The sequence below is a fragment of the Argentina silus genome (genome assembly GCF_951799395.1).
Source record: "Argentina silus genome assembly, chromosome: 1".
Lineage (NCBI taxonomy): Eukaryota > Metazoa > Chordata > Actinopteri > Argentiniformes > Argentinidae > Argentina > Argentina silus.
Window position 1 is genome coordinate 27,707,952 of NC_139655.1, and position 20,573 is coordinate 27,728,524.

The 20,573-nt window shown below is 45.8% G+C and overlaps 1 protein-coding gene across 1 annotated transcript in view; it reads left to right on the forward strand.

Annotated features, from left to right (window-relative positions):
- plxdc2b (plexin domain containing 2b) overlaps nucleotides 1-20,573 on the forward strand; it is an 80,047-nt gene that overhangs the window by 30,387 nt on the left and 29,087 nt on the right. Inside the window, exons 2-5 of the mRNA XM_083679269.1 lie at nucleotides 1,627-1,865; nucleotides 9,413-9,559; nucleotides 11,909-11,978; nucleotides 18,203-18,325. Coding sequence (XP_083535395.1) covers nucleotides 1,627-1,865; nucleotides 9,413-9,559; nucleotides 11,909-11,978; nucleotides 18,203-18,325 — 579 coding nt within the window. The remainder of the gene's footprint in view (nucleotides 1-1,626; nucleotides 1,866-9,412; nucleotides 9,560-11,908; nucleotides 11,979-18,202; nucleotides 18,326-20,573) is intronic.

Here is a 20,573-nt window from a genome sequence, read left to right on the forward strand (position 1 = left end):
TTTTCGGAGTCTGTGGTCAATTTGTTTAGTTTTGGAGTTTTGCTTTGAAGACAGGTCATGATGGTTTAAGATGGTTGAGATTGTGTTGAGGGTGTTTACCAGATGTGTGCTGATAGACATTTTCTATTTTGTCTGTATACAGTCCACTCTCTTTTCTAAATTATCTTTTCCCAAAACAAGCTTAGCTTCTCACTATACTAGCCCTCATTTCAAAATATTCTCGCTCTAAATAAGTCTACGGGGAAAGCCAGGTGCTGACCTTTCAGAGGTGTGCTAGCCTATTGGCCTGAAAGTTTCTTCCTGTCCTCTGCGGTACCTCTTTTGGAATTATTGTGCAGTGAGGGTGTGTGTGTTTGTGTGTGTGTGTGTGTGTGTGTGTGTGTGTGTGTGTGTGTGTGTGTGTGTGTGTGTGTGTGTGTGTGTGCGCGTGTGCGTGTGTGTGTGTGGTGTGCGTGTATGTGCACCATCCTGGTCGAGTTATGCGGTGACTGGTCTGTGGGCTGTTCGCTCTGCAGATGCTCATTATGAAGTGAATCTGTCAGCTTCCAGCTTCAGCATTTTAAGCCCCTCCACTACACTCTCACCTCCTCCTCCTCTGAGGAACTCTGGTCAGGGGCCCAGAAGAGGGAGTGTGGGATAGATAAAGGAGAAGAAAAGCAAACATCAGCTTTAATTAAACCTAAGCACCTCTGTCACATAGAGAGATAGATAGAGAGAGATAGAGAGATAGAGAGAGAGAGAGAGAGAAAGAAAGAGAGGGGAAAAAAATCAGCGGTTTCTTTTTGTTTACAAAGCAATCACATTAGCATAGCTGCGATGACATTAAGAGTCGCGGCTTTGAAAATTACGTCAGCTCGCGTATGGGAACGTTCATTCTGGTGGGAAAGTGATTAAAAGCACAGAAACCTTGGGAAGTCTGAAGGACGCTGCCTGAAGTGATATATTCTGCCATATGTCATGCATCCTCACTCTGACCCAACCAAACACAGGGACCACCTGCAGAGGGAAAAGAGACGCACATACCCCATAGTCTGGAACTGGTAATCAAATTTGTCTGTACATGAAAGCAGTGCTGCATGCGGCCTGTTTCTCACCAACTTGTCACCAGTTCTCCATCCCGGTCCGTCCCAGCGCTCGATAGGGATTATTGGGTCTGACTGCGGCCCACTGGTGTGTGAGATGACTGCTGAGTCACTCCTAATGCTCATGTTTTAAGCCAAAGTGAGATTTCTCCCCAAAGCAGTGAGAGTAGTTGCTGAGAGAATGAGTTATGGGAGAGGCAGGTGATAAATGGCTAGACTGGTGGAGGTTGCCTCCTCCGCTGGACCGATGCCTTATTGAAAATAAAAGGATTATTGTTCTGTGTAATTATGCGACCGCAATCCATTGGTGTATATTACAGGCTGGCTAACCTATCCTCATTCCAATGTGACTGCCTGCAAAGTTCAATAGTTCTGAATGTCTTGGCTCACAAATGATATGAAGGAATGTAGTATTATTGCACCAATAACAGTGTTATTATAATCACCTGAATGCCATTTTGGAAGATTTGTTAGATTTTTGTGGGGTTGTCTAAATGATATGATGCCCTCCACCCCAATGACTCTTCTTCTCTGTGCTCCCTAGGGGTCTCCTACTCCTATGCGCAGGGGCAGGCGGTGGCTGAGGAGGATGTGGCGGTGGATGTGAAGCTCTACAGTCACCGGTGGAGGAGGTGGCTGTCCCCAGAGTCCCGCAACATGGACAGTAACAGGGCTAGTCAGGACCAGGATCAGGACCCAGACCAAGAGCCGGGTCAGGACCAGCCTGAGGGCTTCCCCGGCCTGCTCTCTGCAGAGGACACAGACAACAGCTCCCAGATAGAGGTAGATACAGTGCACACACGCATGCACGCATGCACGCACGCACGCACACACAAACGCACACACGTACGCACGCACACACACACACACACACACACACACACACACACACTCACACTCACACACACTCACACTCACACACACACTCACCTTCACACACACACACACACACACGCACGCACGCACGCACACACGCACACACACACAAACGCACACTCGTACGCACGCACACACACACACACACACACACACACACACACACACACACACTCACACTCACACACACACTCACCTTCACACACACACACACACACACACACACACACACACACACACACACACACACACACACAGTCAACACCCTACACCCACATGATAGAGATAACAGCTCCTTAGACAGAGATACAGTATTATAGACTCATATATAACAGAGGTGGTGGGGTAACTTTGCCTTGGCTTAGCAGGCTAAGGCGGTGTTGTGGTGTCTGGGAGACCCAGGTTAGAATAGAAACATACACTGACCACCCCACATGACCACCCCACATGACCCCTAAACCTAAACTGCCCTCTGCTCCTTAGTCTGTCAATCTCCATACATCTAGAATTCTTACAAATATTCCTTGGCAACTCTCTGAGGACAGAATGTAGCCTAGAACAGGGAGATTATGTGATTATGAAACAGGACAGGGGAGGCTTTTAAGATGAATACTTAAAATCAAATTAAGCTCAAACCCCCCAGGTAGGCCTAATTCATTCACCAGCAGTACACTGATGATAGGCTTACCTTAAACGACCCTCATAAGGAGTCCAGAACAGAACAGGTAATTAACTTAGACCCCTCATATAAGGGCGATAGATCTGCTGGAGATTAATTGCTGGGCATGGTCTGTGTGTCCCCATGTAAATGAAAGGCACGGTTCAGGTCTCTTGTTATGGCGTGTATAGCTAGCCTGGCTCAGTCAGCTCACAGGCGTTTAGTAATAGCGGTGGTGGCCAGACGGCTCGTTAAGTCTGGCTCTGCCTTCTAATCATACCATGTTCGCAGCCTACTGTAGCGCCGCTCCGCGACAGAGGATGCTTTGATTGTCAGCTCTGTCTCGGCCCCCTCACACACACACACACACACACACACACACACACACACACACACACACACACACACACACACACACACACACACACACACACACACACACACACACACACTCACGCAGGCACGCACACAGGCACTGGGCACACACACACACACACACACACACACACACACACACACACCTTCAGTGTTTTGCTTGTCTTCCTGGGCAATCATTTGTTGTTGTGGTGTAGGACAGTGGAGGTTTTAGCACAAACACCCGTCATTTCCCCTGTCAGCATACAGTATGATAGCTTTCATATTCAGATCCATACAGTCTAATAATAAGAGACTGGTCGGCTGACGCCATCCGCCCTGCACTGGGCTGACTGACTGGAATGACATTGACATCTGAGCTGAGATATGAGCTGGGAGGAAGAGAGGAGGGATGGAGGGAGAAAGGGAGGGAGGGAAGAAGGGAGGAAGAGAACATAGATTTAGTACAGAGAAAAAAAGAAGGGAGATGCGAATGAATGTGCAGTACGGAGGAAGGGAGTTCAGAAGAGTTCAATGTGATCGATGGAAACCTTTGTTGGCTAATGAGAACGGGGGGCGTCCATCACTGCCTGACTGCACGTTTGAAGTTGCAGCACCTACATATGAACTTTCATTAATCACCTTTTTCACTGTAGAAACGCTCACACCTCTCTGTCTAGAACAGTGTGTTCTCTGTCTCCCTGGAGAGAAGCCTGTGTTTGGGTTAGCTGGGGCCACTATAGGAGTCAACAATAGTTCTCCTCACACCTCCACATGCAAGACTACATCACAGCAGGCCTACACTAGCAGACACTCTGACGCCGTGACTGACTGGGAGTCCCTGGAGCAGCTCCCTGGAATCACTGCTACCAGATGCAACAACCTGATAACTCCGGCCTCACGCGTTCCTGGGGTAAACCGACATTATGTTGATGCGCGTGGAAAAGAGCTACTGTAGCATTTAAGCACATTGGACGAATGTGATGGAGGTTTTAGAGTCATCGTGTGACTGACAAATAGGAAGTCTGTCAGTACTTCTGGCTTGTGGTGTCTTGTCAGCAGTGTTTTTTGTTGTAGGGTTGCGTTTAACGGTGATATTCGCTGACCTTGTTGTTCATGCAGTGATTATGGCTCGTGAAGATTATTATATGACGCCTTCTTGAATTCCAACTGCATCATTGATAGAGGCAGCTGGTTGGTTCTAAACAGTGGCATAGAAACACACACACATGCACATACACACACACAAACACACACACACACACACACACACACACACACACACACACACACACACACACACACACACACTCCTGGGTGTCGTTGATACAAATTATGCTTCATTTTCACATTCATTAGTTACGGTATAGTCGAAGCCAAGATCATAACTATCCAAAAATATATAACCTCTTATCTGTCATGTTTCCTTTGAATGAGGCGTTTATTTTATGACTGACTAAATCAAAGAACGTTAATCTGCTTGTTTTTACACCTGGGTGTCATATTTTAGCGCAGTAGTTTACTAGTTGTGCTTTAAGAGTCCTGATGTGGAGATACAGTATTTCACCAGTGTTTTTTGAGAGAGGATGTTTTTGCACCAAGCCCAGTACCTGTGTGTTGTCAGCGTAGATTCCTTTGAAGTGAGTTATAGAGAGAGGTCGCTCTGTGATGAAGTGCTGCTATTTGATGTCTGCTGAAGTATGTGTTGGTGCCGCTGCTGCTGCTGCTGCTGTTGATGTCTCTGCTCTGCTCTATGATTGCTCAGCAGACTCCCAGGGGGGGTTATAGCATTATTACATTCTCCACGTCTGTTTAGTTTGAGGCAGAGGAATCACACAGGGAAGCATCGACTAGGTTCTGTAATTTCGTTGCTTTCCGTTTGATCCCCCCCGCCATTCCTGGCAGTGAATCAGTATGATCCTTTTGTTTTTCCATGTACAATGCTCATTAAAATATTGCCTGAGAGAGATGCTTTTCTAAAGAGATAAATAGGTGTTTACTGCCCTCTCTCTCTCTCTCTCTCTCTCTCTCTCTCTCTCTGTGAGACAAACAGGTCATTTCTTCTTCTCTACTGCTGGTCCCTGTCATTACTCCTTCTCTAGTTCTGACTGTGTAGGACAGCTCTCTAGTTGAGACGACCATGTCTCTGAACTCAGTCAGTGTCCCATCTGCCTTGGGCTCTCAGACTCTCTCTCTCTCTCCCACCTGTAGAGTCTTGGGGCTAACACACTCCTCTCCACTGTGTTTGCTGACAGACTGTTTTTCAATCAGCCTCCAATATGGCTTTTGCACTTACAAGCTAATACGGGAGGTTGTCAATGTCTTGTGGGTTCTCCTGGGGCCGTGTCTGTGTCTCCTCTATTCACTGGAGTTCAAACTCAGGTTGAAACACGTCCTGAAAATCCCTGAGCTCCTCGTCATCCTCAGTTTCCCAGAGTCAACTCCAGAAACGTCTAAAAGGTTCCAAACCACATGCTTATCTGGAGAGACAGAGAGAGAGAGAGAGCGAGAGAGAGAGAGAAAGAGAGAGATGGAGAAAGAGAGAGATGGAGAAAGAGAGAGAGAGAGAGAGAGAGAGATGGAGAAAGAGAGAGATGGAGAAAGAGAGAGAGAGAGAGAGAGAGATGGAGAAAGAGAGAGAGAGAGAGATGGAGAGAGATGGAGAGAGAGAGAGAGATGGAGAAAGAGAGAGAGAGAGAGAGAGAAAGAGAGAGAGAGAGAGAGAGAGAGAGAGGGGGGGGAGAGAGAAACTCACTAGAGTCTTCAACAACACACCTCGGGTGACTGTAGAGGCTGCATTGGTGCCATAAAGAAAGAGCTCCTATTCTTTCTCCTACATTTTTTCCTCTATCCTATCAAACTTCCTGTTCTCCTCTTATGTTTCCTTTGTCTGTCTTTATAAATATTTACAGCGCAGCAGTCAGCCTTCAGTTACACACCTTCTGTTCGCTGTCAAAACAAGAGTTGGTCTCAAAACGCCGGCTGTAAACTTGTTTCAAGGTCTGTTTCTGTTTACCACTGTGCTATTTGTTTAGTCATACTCGTTTCATTCTTGTGTTCAAAGGCACCAAGGCCTTAATGGTGTCACTAGCCTGAAGGTGCAGCACATCTCAGCTGGGTCCAATGTTGTTGAATTTCACCACACGCACCAACACCATCAACACCACCCTAGCTGCTGGCTCCAACGGGCAGAGGAAGAAGCCGAGTGATGAAAAATGGATCTCAGACATTATCAGCCGATGTGAGAGTGGGACACATGAGTAATGGCCTCCTTTTAACGTGTGTTGCTATCAGTCATGGCTTGATTTATGTGTGTGTGTGGTAGGGGGTAGTGCAGAGGGAGCCAGCCATACAGGACATGCTGAGCTCAATACAGTCGATTTCATAGTCCCCTAGTCTTTTTTTCTTGAGTCCTTGTAATATATTGTAGCTTACTGTATTTGAAAGAGGACTAGAACACACAGCAGGGAGAGAGCTTCTGATTTTGTACATTTCATTTCTCATGAAAAAAACATAAAGAGAGAGAAGTGTTTTTTGTGAATTATTTAGTAATACCCCAATTTTGCTACTGTGACACAGTTTTTTTTTTTTGGAGGGGGGTTTCTGATTGTTCATCAGAGCAAAGTGATTGCACCCACGGGTACACAACAGCTTGGGGAAACATTTACCTAACATCTCATTTTCTTTTCTTTCCTGAAATGCTCAGAATCATTTTTTTTCAGAACCATTGCTTTGCAATAAATCTATTTTGACAAAATCTCTCCAAGATGACAAGTGCCATTCAGAAATGAAAAACGTCAGCAGAGAGATATCCAGGCTTCTCCGTAATGCAATATTGATGCAGTAGCTTGAGTAAACGTCTGAGACATAAATTGGAATGTGAATCTCAGATTGTTTACTACACTGAATGCATTTCCCTTTTTCTCCCTAAGGCTTTCGGAAATGTAGCGAGCCACAGTATTGTCTTCAGTGTCAGAGACAAACTGTTGTTATGTAGAGGGCTATGATGGACTGAAAGGGAATCTTATCCACATTTGACTAGCAGGCATACAATCTTCCTCTCCTTTCTCTAGCCCATCATGTACAGTATCTATCCATTCATCCTTTCATCAAAGCATCCATTCATCCATCCATCCATCCTTAACCATGCATTCCAGTGCACTGCCCCTCAGCGTCTGTTGGGGTGTGCTGTAACTCAGCCTGCTTGATATGTGCCTCCTCACCCACCTGACCCCTCTATGGTTCCCCTGTGCCTCTGCTCCCTGGCCCTGGCACCCTGACACCCAGCAACTACCTCGCTGCCTCCCCCTAATGCCCAACTGGAGGATGGCACCCTGCCCACCCCTCTGATCACTGGGAGGGCAAACTGGGGTAGGAGCGGCCAGCTGGCCTCCCTTTCACCTTGAAGGAGTTCTACTCTCCAAAGATGTTCTCAAATAAGACAAAGCATTTTGTGCTGATTAGGAGGACATTTATCAGGCTGTGTCTACCCTCTTTCCAAGCGCCCTTGATTCTGTACCCTCAGAAGATATGTTATGTGCACATTAATGTGCTGAGTAAGCCTGACCATGGAGATGTGGTTTCCTAACAAGCTGCGTTCTTGTCTGCGTTCTAAACTGTCATAAATCCCCATGGTGAAGTTTGTTGTTTGTTTAAGGTCAAGCTATTAACCAAAAGAAATATGCTTATGTTAAGTTATTCATATGTATTAATCCCAATGGGGAACTGTGAACCCGGAACATTGTCTCTCTCTGTCTCTCTTACATTCTATCAGAGTAAAATGGCCACACGTTGTCACGATTGCTGTTCTCCAAATATGATGACTTGGTTCTAAAGTGGAGGGAAGTGGTACTTATTTTATAATGTACTATCGTGTCGTATTAGTCTTTTACTGTAGCTGCCAACTGTTTGAGAAGTAAATCTCATTGAAGTATGCACGTCACAATGTCCAAATCATAGGAACACATGATAGCACAGTGTGTTCTCACCAGTGTGATATCTATCAATGGTAATTGTCCCTTCACTCCTGAAGCAACAAAACTATCACGCAACTTTAAAACCCACTATAGCAAAGTGTAGGGTCGGCATGTTTCCAAAGGGAAAATAAAGTGCTTATTTTTTACTTTGTTATGATGAGTGCTGACTTTTCACTTGGGGAAAGTATAGCAGGTACTGTATATTCTTAAAAAAAGGAAAGGCCTACTTCTTTTTATAGCGCAAAGCATCTGTTCCTTCTAATTGTATCTGCAAATGACCTTTCTGAGATCATTTCATGAATGCAATTAAAACTACTCCTGTCTTGATGCGAAATGTATCTCGATACCTAATCTGCATCCATATGCTGTATATGTCATAGTTATGAATTCTAAGTATCAGATTTATACAGTACCATCAGCATGTCTTTAGCTGTCGAGACTCATCTTTGTATTTGATTATGACAGGCGCAGATGAAAGAGAAGATATTCTCATTCGAAAGATAAGACACTGATTCTAGAGATAGGGGGTCCATGTACACCACATTCATCTCTGTCTTCATACAGGAAGCAGTAAAAGGAGACATGTCTCTTCCACGTCGCTGGTAAAAGCCCTCATCAATATGTCCGTTAAAAACATGACTCTTTGTACTCCTTTATAGGCAAGGCTTTTACAATTGGAGGAAGTCCTGGGTTCTGGGTTTCTTAGTTTGATTAGCAGCCATCACAGGCACTTCAGACGCTGTCTGTGCTGTGCCCAAGTGGAAATCGTAGGGCGGGATGAAGGGGCTTGATTACAGTACATACAGGCACACGTACACACTGTAGGCAAACACACACACACACACACACACACACACACACACACACACACACACACACCATTTTGCTTCCCAAAGGCGTCCACACTTCCCCAAATGGTTCTCAAGAAAATTAGCTATAGCAATCATTTCCCTGTAAACATGTACAACAAAAAAACACTGTTCCAAGGTTGTTGAGTCTATATTAATTCTTGGTTTGGAAAGATTTGGTTTCATCTTGGAAATTTCCTCTTGACAGTGCAGTATTTTAAGAGGGGGAGGGTGGGGGGGTAGGGGTATTTGATTTAGTCTGATAGGAGCTGAACAGATTGGGGAGAAAGATGTTCTTGTTCAGCTGGAAAATGTCACCTCATAAAGCTGAGTTAATATACATCCACGAGCACAGACTGAATTTGAATAAATCACTTGGAGCAGGAGGTTATATCCACTCTCACTCCCTACCCTGGTCTCCATCTCATCACAGTCACGACTCTGCCTCTCCATAAGTCCTACACTACTGACGTGAAATACAGCTCTCATTTCCTTCATTTGACAAGCAGACATACATATATGATAATATGATTGCTTCACATCACCGTATTATCTCTGCCTGGGTTTGTTATCTTGTTTTGACAGACTTAATGATGTTTATTTTGTCTTGTCTGACAGGAGGACACAGATCACAACTACTACTCATCAAAAACGTACGGACCAACGGACCCCATGAGCAAGGACTTATGGGTAAATATTGACCAGATGGACAAGGGGAAGGTGAAGATCCACGGAATCCTGTCCAACACTCACAGGCAAGCTGCGGTAAGACAACATATCTCATATGCATGCATGTTTAGACTGCTGCATCATACCTCATACATGTTTAGACTCTGCTGTAACATAAATCATGCATGGTCAGACTGTGCTGAAACATACATCATAGATGTTTAGGCACTGTTGTAACATACCTCATACATAGTAAGATATGGCTCACTTTAGCCTACGTTTAAAATCAGTCTGTTTCCAGACAAGATCGTTTATTTACGCAATTGTTTCATAGATTCTGATGAATGGATACTTTGACATTATGTTTATGAATTCACTCATTAACAGTTTAACAGAATATCCAATTCATGGTATATATAGATAAATTTATAAGGATATAGATAAATGGTAAGCCAACCATTAACAAATTCCTTATAAATAATCTCATGAGTCAATAATAACTCCTTAATTGATGTATTTATAAATAATTTATTAGTCAGTGTTTATAAATGGATAAATTACTATTTATAGATTGCTTACTGACATTTACTAATGATTCATAAATGGACAAACAGTTTACAAATGCTTTATTACTGAACGTTATTATAAAGCATTACTAAACTGTTTATTTGGAATATATGTAGGTATTCTGGTCAGGGGTGTTTGTCAGAGTCTCTGCAGTGTGGGCTGTACTGTAGGTCCTGACTGCCCCTCCCCCTCCCCTCTCCTCTCCTCCCATCACTACCTCTGCACAAACAGGTGCCCCTTGTGAGGCGCATACTGATGAGGTCACACATTCCCCCTGGGCACTGCTTCAGTAGCCCTGTACAGTCAGGAGACAGGGAACAGAATAGCAGGGTGGTAGGGGGGCACTTAGGAAAGTGTACCCAGGGTGAACAATGACTCAAACACTGAGGAGAGAGAATGGAGCTTCACATTGTGTACTCTCCCCCCTCTACCGTCAGTCACAGGATGATGGATTGAAGTAGATGAACAAAAGCAAGGTTTTCCTTTTAGCCAGAGAGGGGATGTGAAGAGAGCATCCTTTTTTGCGGTTGCTAAAAGAAGGGAAGTGGGAGTAGGTGGGAGTTTCCTCAGACTTTGGCTCCTGTGTCCAGAGAATCAGTAAGATTTCCATCTGAAGTGAATGACCCCCCCCCCTCTTACTTAGTTGCTCACATCCCCTCTGCCTCTCCAGACTGAATGGTCAGTCAGGCAGGCAGGAGAGCGACAAACCGCCACACTGGACTGAACACTAGATCAGACACAGGCCATTTGGCCTGGAGATGGAAGTGTCAGCCCAGCTGTACCAATCCACACTCTGCCAACATGACAATGATCCTCACTTTACCAGGGGATACTTACAGAGCACGGTGATGGCAGCAAATGTTCAAGAAACGTCTCGAAGAAATGTCTCTTTGAAGGACAAAAGCACCTCAGTGTTCTTTTTTTCTGGTGCTGCCCTGTGCCAGCATGTTGAGAATAGCCCCAGATTACAGAACATAATAAGATAATAGCTTCGTAAAACAAGAGAAACCACAGAGGTCAGCTTGATCACAATGAAGCAAGAGAGTTAAGCTGGTAGAAGGGGTATCTAGTCTTGGTAATTCAATGTGGTCTGCCACAGGATTACTCTGCCTGGTCTAATCCAGGATCATGTTGCGGTGTGTGTTTACAGTGGAGTTTTGGCTCTCCATCATGCTAATAGAACATTCTAAGAACCACCCTGGTACAGTACAGTGGTCCAGTCTGCTATAAACCCTGTCACTGTTGCCCATTACATTACAGACAAAATAGCCTCAAGAGTGTTTAGACATCAGTAAGATTTATACTTGTATGTGTACAGTATGAACCTCCATTTGTAGTGTGGTCATCCTGGACTTCTGCTTGTTGGCATTCAGGATCACATGAAGCCCATTGAAGCCCAAAGTGAGAAGAAAGAAATGTTGTTTGTTTGTTTAGCATTTTTATTGTTTCACTTCAATCATTGCAAAAATAAATGCACTCTTAAATTCAAGCTCTGTGCTGACTGCCAGCTCGTTTAAAGAAATGTTTTTCCTTTGGGCAAACGTTTTTTTTCAAGCTTTATGAAAGTCATGAATGCTTTGTTTTTATAATGCTGAAGGAACATTTCATCTTGAGAGATTGATATTTGCGCAAAACAATTATCATAACTTGGCCATGTTCAAAAATTCATAGTCAGTACCCTGAGGAGTGAAAAACTGAGGAACTTTTACCTCTAGAGTTTACTTCACACATTCTTTCTCTGTCTAAAACCTGTCGAAAGTTTTATTCTCGCTGAAAACAAAGTTTATTTTCCCTGCCTCCTGTCCTCCCCCTGACCAGGCTCTTTGTACATGTAGCTTGTAGAGTATGACTTGGTTCATCTGTGTTTTTCTCCTGCAGAGAGTCAATCTGTCCTTCGATTTCCCCTTTTATGGACATTCCCTGCGGGAGATCACCGTGGCAACTGGTGGTAAGTGAACATCCTCATCCTGAGCCTCCTACTCTATATGGTACTGTAACCATTAGTGTATATTATGTGGTATTATACAAGGCATGTTAGACTCCATGCTGCCTTTATGGCTCCAGAGTTGAGAAGAGTATGTAATGAGGTTAGTGAAATGAGAGAGTCACTTGTACTGGGGATAAAGGAGAATTGTGAGCGTGGGTGTGTGCGTGTGTGTGCGTGCGTGCGTTCGTAACTGAGTGAGTGCATGCGTGTGTCTCATGCTCTGTCTCATGCGTGGGTCTCATGCTTCGTGTACCTATTGTGTCTGTGACATGAGTGGATTGAGACCTTAATGCTGAGTGGCACAAAGGGTCAAACGGAAGGTTATTGATCTTGCTTCGTGTGCAGGGAAGTTCCCAGCCAGTCAGAAGAACTGAGGAAGGTTTCAAAACCCTTGGCTGGTACAGACCGCAGTAAAAAACCACTGACAGCCGTCAGCACAACACACCATGCAGTGAGACTGGTAGAAAACCACTTACAGCTCTCAGCACCAGTGTGGCCAGTCTACCAGACTAGGGGAGAAAACCACTCACACACTCAGCAATACTCTACCATCCCAGTTCTATAGACCATAGTGTACTGGAGGGGAAACCAGAGAAGGGTTTGGACTGGAAACAGGAAGTACACTGCCAAGTGCTCTATAATATAATATCCCGTTGATAGGAAGGAGAAATAGCAGTGATATAACTGTGTGAATATGCAGAGGGAAACCGTGGCAGGCCTTCCCGCTGTGTGTGTGTGTGTGTGTGCAACAGCGCGGGTTAGACACGTTATAAAAGTGCAGAGTGTGTGTCTGAATGTTCTGACAGGGACTGGGGGGGTGAGGTGTGTGTGTGGTGGGCAGGGGGGTGGGTGGGGTGGGGGGGGTGCTGGGGGAGTATTTTCCAGACTGACTGAGGCTGGAACCAGACCACAACGTCTTGAGTGGCTATTATCACACACAAGTGTAATGCTTAAACCATACCCAACCATTCCAGCAATGTCTGCCCACATTATAGACCGTAATAATAATAATAATAATAATAATAATAATAATGAAAATGACAAAGGAATAAATCATCATTATTATCATCAATATTATCATCATCATCATCATCATCATCATCATCATTATCACCACCATCATCATCAGAATATATGTTGTCATGATTGGCCCTTATTACGGGATAGTGCTAGTCTGCTTAGCTCATCTCTAGCTAGCCCAGTTGGCTGAGTTAGCCTATAGAGCATGTAGCTTAGCCTGCCATGACAGTAGATGAATGAGCCAGTCAGGCTGTTAGCAGCTAGCGCAGAGGAGATTAGGAGTCCCTGCTTTCCCCCAGACAGAGATTGAGTGATGGGGGCAATGAGGAGACAACGAGAGAACGGGAGGAGGCGGAGTAGGAGGAGAAGAAACAGCTATCAGCCCACTGCAGGCCCCCCAAGCCCCTCCCCTTCTCGCCCCGCTCCTCATCCTCCCTTCTTCCCCTCTTCCATCCTCCTCCCTCTATCAACCAACCAGTCCAGCCATCCATCAGTGTTGATGCACCCTTTCCCTCCCTCTGGACTTACCCTTCTCCACCTGTCCCACACTCCGGTGTAATCGTGCTATACCACTGTGTCTGTCATCCACTCAGACTGTGTGGGATGCTGTGGGGTCTATGTCTGAAGACATGGGTCTGAATGTAGGCTGATAGGGGGAGAAGAGGAGAGATACAGGAGCTCTGAAGCAGAGCAGTATCAGCCACACTCACCACGGTAGACAGCCATGTTTAGAAGGTCAGAACCATTTATAGAATGGTGCTGCATAATAACACAAGGCAGCAACACAATGTGTTGGTTGTGCTTCGGAAGCCAAGTGTTGAGGAGTGTGTGTGGAGTTCGGAGCGGCAGTAGAGACAGTGTGTGTGTGTGTGTGTGTGTGTGTGTGTGTGTGTGTGTGTGTGTGTGTGTGTGTGTGTGTGTGTGTGTGTGTGTGTGTGTGTGTGTGTGTGCCAGTGGTGGTGATATGTGATATGTGCTCTCTCTAACCCCAACTGTCAGAGCCAGGCTGAAAACCCAGCTGTGCGATGTCTTTACTGGGCCAACGGCAGCACTGGCCTCCTGTCAAAGCCCCTAAAACTCAGCAACGCACCCTCTCTCACACACACACACACACACACACACACACACACACACACACACACACACACACACACACACACACACACACACACAGATACTCACACACACTCACACAAGCACATGCACACACACACACACACACACACACACACACACACATACTCTCACACATACACACACACACACACACACACACACACACATACTCTCACACATACACACACAGGATTACTTTGTATACACACATAGATCGGGTTTGGCTCTGTTTCTCTCCATGCACACTTTGGTTAAAAGCTTTAGTTCAGGTGGGAGATGCCACAGGGCTGATGTTAAACACTGCAACAGGAGGCTGAGAGGGGTGAGTGGGACCAAGTGGAATAGCCATGCAGCCAGTAAACACTAACACACACACACACACACACACACACACACACACACACACACACACACACACACATTTAAATACTTTATTTGGGTTCACAGTAAAGCATCACATCAAAGAACCCAAAATATAACAAAGGTCATACAGATAGTCATGGATGCAGGTAGCGTCTTCGCCACAAAGCGAAGCTTACCACAACAGCTGACACAGTACAATAACTTGCAAGCTGCTTGGCTTTCTTCTTTGAGGTGTTATACTGTTAGGTAAGGCTCCCAAATATCTGTGTTATGACACCTGAAGCCAAGGACACTAATCAGTGTGACTAGCCGCTAGTATTTTAACAGTTTTGTACAAAAGGCTTCCTTCTTGTATAGATTGAATGAGCAGCTTACTTCTAATATGTTCACCTCTCCTTGGCTTTCATCAACAACAACAATATCAGGTGTATTTGGCACATTAGAAAATACCTCATCATCATTCACACACACACACACATACACACACACACACACACACACACACACACACACACACACACACACACACACACACATACACACACACACACACACACACACACTCACACACACACAAACTAATTGAAACCCACACACACAGACTGTAATATGCTTACAGAGGAAGGAGAGAGTGAAGTGAGACAGACAGAGAGAGATGATGGTCAGTATGGTTCTAATGTGTATCCTTCCTCTCTGGCTACGGCCTTCTCTCTCATACCTAGTGTCTCCAGTCTGAGATAAGCTCCATTCATTAAGATTAGACAATGAGGGCAGCCTCTCCCTTTAATTGAGAAGGTGGTTTTCTCCTCCCCTGTTTGGAAGATAAGATAAGCTAATTTGGCCATGCACGCTCTACAGCTGTGCAAGGAGGACAGAACCTTCTAAAAGTGTGTGTGTGTGTGTGTGTGTGTGTGTGTGTGTGTGTGTGTGTGTGTGTGTGTGTGTGTGTGTGTGTGTGTGTGTGATCCCATCCTGGCTGCTCTCAGACTGCTCTAGACAGCTGTTTTGAACAATGAAATCTCTTCTAAGCTCACTATGGAGATATAGGAGTTGTTTGAACAGAATGTTCAGTAAAGCAGAGGGCTGGTCAGATTTACCGTCAATTCCCACTCATGTTTCTCTCGGGTATATACAGAAAAGTACACCCTAAAACCAGTACATATAAACAGAACAGTAGCCAGAAGGAGAATGAACTCCTTTTGTTTCATTTAGTCAGTCTCTCTCTCCCATTCTGTATTTTTTGGCGGAAAAAATCCACCTCATCTGTTCAATCAGCCACGACAGATTCCTCCGGTTAATCCTCCTCTTTTTCCCCTCTCCTCTCATTTCCCCCTGTCTCTCTCTCTCCCTCTCTCTCTTCCTCTCTCTTTCTCTCTCTCTGACTCCCCCCCTCTCCCTCTCACTCTGACTCCCTCTCCCCCCCTCTCTTTCTCTGACTCCCCCCCTCCCTCACACTCTGACTCCCTCTCCCCCCCTCCCTCTCTCTCTCTGACTCCCCCCCTCCCTCTCTCTCTGACTCCCTCTCCTCCCCTCCCTCTCTCTCTCTGACTCCCCCCCTCCTTCTCTCTCTGACTCCCACTCCCCCCCTCCCTCTCTCTCTGACTCCCCCCCCCCCCCCCTCTCCCTCTCTCTCACTCATGTTCTTTTTCTCATTCTCTACCAATTGTCTGTGTTGATTCCTTCCTGTCCCTCTCCTGTCACGTTTTTTTTTCTTGCTTAAAGTGACGGCCATAATGAATTTGACCGGCTGCCTATTATCTGGCTCTGGTGGATGTCTGCTCTTAAGTGTACTGAGAGGCTCTCTAGTTTCTTGCAGGCTGTCAGGTGGTTGTTATTGTGTTTGTAATAGATTGTAGGAAAAGCTCTCCTTTTACTGAGGAGGCAGGCACAGAGCCAAAAACCTCCCAACAGCCTGAATTTAACATGTTTGCAGTATTTATGCATGTGTGCGTGCGTGCGTGTGTGGTTTTGTGTGTTTATGTGGGCCTGTACTGCAGGGCTACAGTGCCTCTCTTTGTGTAGTTTAGAGATAGAAAGGGAAATGGGAATAGAGAGTGGTGGGTGAGACAAGGTGTGGCAGAGAAAGAGAGAGTCATAAAAGCCAGATTTGGACCAGTGTTAGGTAAACATGAGAACAGATGGAAAGCAGTGATTATGTCGGAGGTCAATCATCTGTGTCAAACCCTCTTGTGTGCTGAGCAGTGAGATGAGAGGATAAAGAAGGGCTGACTTACCCCCCCCTTCACTTGAGTGACACACATCTTGTTTACCTTAGACCCACAGGTACTGTAGTCTTTTGAGACAGGCTGTCTGACTTGGTAGACACAACTCACCCCAACTCACCCACACACATGCACGCACGCACGCACGCACGCACCCACCCACACACACACACACACACACACCAATCTCCTTCCCAGGTCTTTGTGCTGTGCTGACTGTACTAACCCTCTTGGCTGGGAGGTCTATAAGGATTGATTCCTCACAGGCCCTGTGCTCTTGGCCTCCTCAGTGAAAGATCTTACAGCTCATCTGGTGTTTGTCAAGACATATGGTGACATTAAATGGCGGCTTATTGGCTAGAGCTACGTGCGACCTTTTCAGAAATCCCACCTTTTCTCACTGGGCATCGTTTCTGACTCGGGATCCCTCATTCAGATGCTCACTTTTCTTTCTTTTCATAACTTCCCCTTGAGTGCAGCAACACCTTAGCTTCAGACTGATTGCGGTGTTGCGAGATGAATGATGGCGCTAATATGCTAGAAAGACAAAGCTGGAAGGGAAAGGGGGACAAATGTATTTTGCTTTAAATGCCTTTTCACACCGGCTGACTTTGCGATACCTCTTTGTCATAGGATGAGGATGCGATTTGTTTCTGCTATCATCAATGTTAATGTAGCCGTCTAGGCAAACAATCCTGCCCTGAGATGAATAGGCCATGTTTGCTGTTTCTCAGGGGTCCATTAATAAGCATGTCAACAGGCTGTTAAATGCTAAATGATGCAGCTTCTTGTTTGTGTTGATTGAGTATGGTACATTCAGCAGATATATTTATCTGTGGTTGTTTGTAGGGACACATACATTCCATGGTGTTTTGGTAGTGATGCTCTCTGCTATTGCACCTGATTTAGATGATACAGAGTGAACACAAGCCCACACACACACACACACACACACACACACACACACACACACACACACACACACACACCACAAAGCCCATATGGACATGTCTGTACAGTACAGGCCTCCTGCCTGAGAGGAGAACATGACTGAGATACTCCATTATAAGATTAGTTATATTATTCCGCTTTATCAGCGTTTCTGCTTTGTGGCTGTTCAGTTTCCATGTTTTCCTTTTTTATGGGACATAATTAGCTAATTAATCAGCATCACTGGCAGTAGCTGGTGCAGTGAGCCGCCTGTGGCAGTGGGCCAGAGGAAGATGATGTGGAACATGAAACACCTGCTGTGCTCTACCTGACAGATAGGGGGCAACACCTAACCCTCCTTACCAGGCTACTCACTGTATTTCAAAGCGCGTGGTGCGGTGATTGTCAAAATCTGATTATTCATAGTTCTGTGGCCTAGGAAATCCCATTGTATGAGTCATTGAGATAGTGAGTTGGTGTTTGTCTTCTGTGTGTACTGAGTCTCTGTTTTGTCGTCCCCCCCTCCCCCACCAGGGTTCATCTACACAGGTGACGTGGTCCACAGGATGCTGACAGCCACTCAGTACATCGCCCCCCTCATGGCCAACTTTGACCCCAGCGTCTCCAGGAACTCCACCGTCATCTACTTTGACAACGGTACGTAACATTGATACAGATTCTCCATGCTTCATATTGTCAACCATGGCTTAAAGTATCCCACCTCAGGAGACAACGATACAGCAGGTTTAGTGATAGTGGGACGCAAACTTGTGACCTTCGGCTCTCACAGTCAATTCAAAGTCATAATTCGCTTACCATCGTCTCGGTCTCTACACTACTGGTATTTTCCGACATTTTACAAAACGATTCAATATGATGAATCTCCAACCAACCATCCCCTCACCTACAGAGCCAAACAGTGCTAGCCAACCTCCCTAAACAGTGGCTGTGTGTGAGTGACTAGCTGTGTGACCTTCTCTACTGGAGCTCATCAGGGCTTCGCCAGCCTGGCAGCTGATCAATACCCAGCCACGGCAGCACTGTGGTAACTATTGCTGCTCACCGCTCCATCTCCATCCATCAGTCAATGGCCTGTCAATGCTACCACTGTGTGGAGTGTGGACTATGAGCCTGGTGTGGGCCTCAGTCCTGCCTGACGACATCTGATGATGGACAATTACATTTGTCTCTGTTAGTCTCTGTTAGATATAGCCTCTCCACCTAGTCACAGACACAGACCGTCTCTCACTTTAAGAGCCATTTGCCATTTGAAGCATTTGTCTGTTTTTTGTGTAACGTTTTAAACCACTAGTTTTAAGTCCTAGTCATGTCCCTCTGCCCACCGCTATCTAGTCCCAGTGGGTCTGTGGAAGAGCTACATTCTCTTTTCGCCTCTCTGCAGCGCATAAGCCATTTAGTGGAGTGTGTGTGTGTGTGTGTGTGTGTGTGTGTGTGTGTGTGTGTGTGTGTGTGTGTGTGTGTGTGTGCACTCACTCTCACCCAGCCTGTATAGTATTTTTAGCAGAGGGAGCCCCAGATAACTCCGCTGCTCTCCCTTCTGAACTCAATGCATTTTAAGTAGGCAAGTCAGGATTTCTATTAGGCTTGACTTAACCCTGACTAGTGGTGCACACACTGGCACAAAGTAGTAGCCAGTCACCCCATATTCCCCTTCCCTATCTCGATACCTTTCTGTATGCTTCCAATGCTACACTTTACCCTACCTTAGCCTTAATTGTTCTTTCTCTCTCTCTCTCTCTGTCTCTCACTGTCTCCCAATCTAAAAAAAGTCCACTGAAAGGAGAAAGGCACAATAGCCGGCTTTCCACAGCAGAGCTTATGCTGTGTGTGCCAGTACTGGCCAAGGCCAATTGCTTTTCCACAGTCACTCCCGGGCTTGAACAGGGCTTACTCCAGGCCTATCCAGTGCTTAGAACTCAGGCGCTTAGCCTCCTCTCCCCCCTTGGTCCTTATGAGGCCAAACAGGGCTACAGGCACGGTTTAGAGCGAAGGCGGGATATTCTTATCATCTTAAGTGTTTTAGTTGATCAGCAAACTTGGTGGGTGGCAAGATATCATCCAAGTTAGCTGTCTGTAACTACACAATCGAATGGATTGGAATAGCGCTTTTTACAAATACAATTGTCATAAAGTGAAGTTACCAGAACCTGATGGAAAAAGGAAAGTACTACAATGGTACTACCATTAGTAAGCCTTGGCACGCACTGGCACCGTGGTTGAAACAGGAGTACAAACGCTATAGCCGTGGGCCATTCTAAGTCAGATCCAGCATTCAGGTCAGACGTGATTGAGGTTACTGTGACTAACATACTGTAGGCCTGGTCCCAGGAATTCATCCAACTCTCCGACCATGGTTGTCATATGGCGTGACATGCAGATCTGGGAGCAGGCTACAGTATAACGGTCATACCCTGCAGTGTCCTCCTCTATAGCTGCAGCTCATCCAGTATTCAGCCCATGGCCTGGCCATGCTGTGTCCATAACCAGAGCTGGAGTCTTCCTCCTCTGGCTGCCAGATGTGGATTACGATGGGGTTTCCTGCAGCAGTGGAGAGACTCCAGTACTCTGAGCTGTCAGCAGAGAAACTAAATCTCCGCTTTACTTTGGAAGGGAGAGAGGGCTCTGGCTGTGTGATGGAAAAATTGATTACTTGTGTTAACAAACCTTTATTGCGCTGGTGCTCTGCCAAATGACTGGCTGGGAGAAGGTACAATCCAGAGGCTTTCCAAAGTCCACATTCAATCAAAACAGCAGGGCAACTAATAACGTGAGGCCTGTGCTCCAGGGAGGTAGTATAGGATTGCATGTGGTTTGGTCTGATTCTTATATAGCATATATTTCGCTGGTTCAATGAGGTTCAGACTGAGTCATGTCTCAGGCTGGT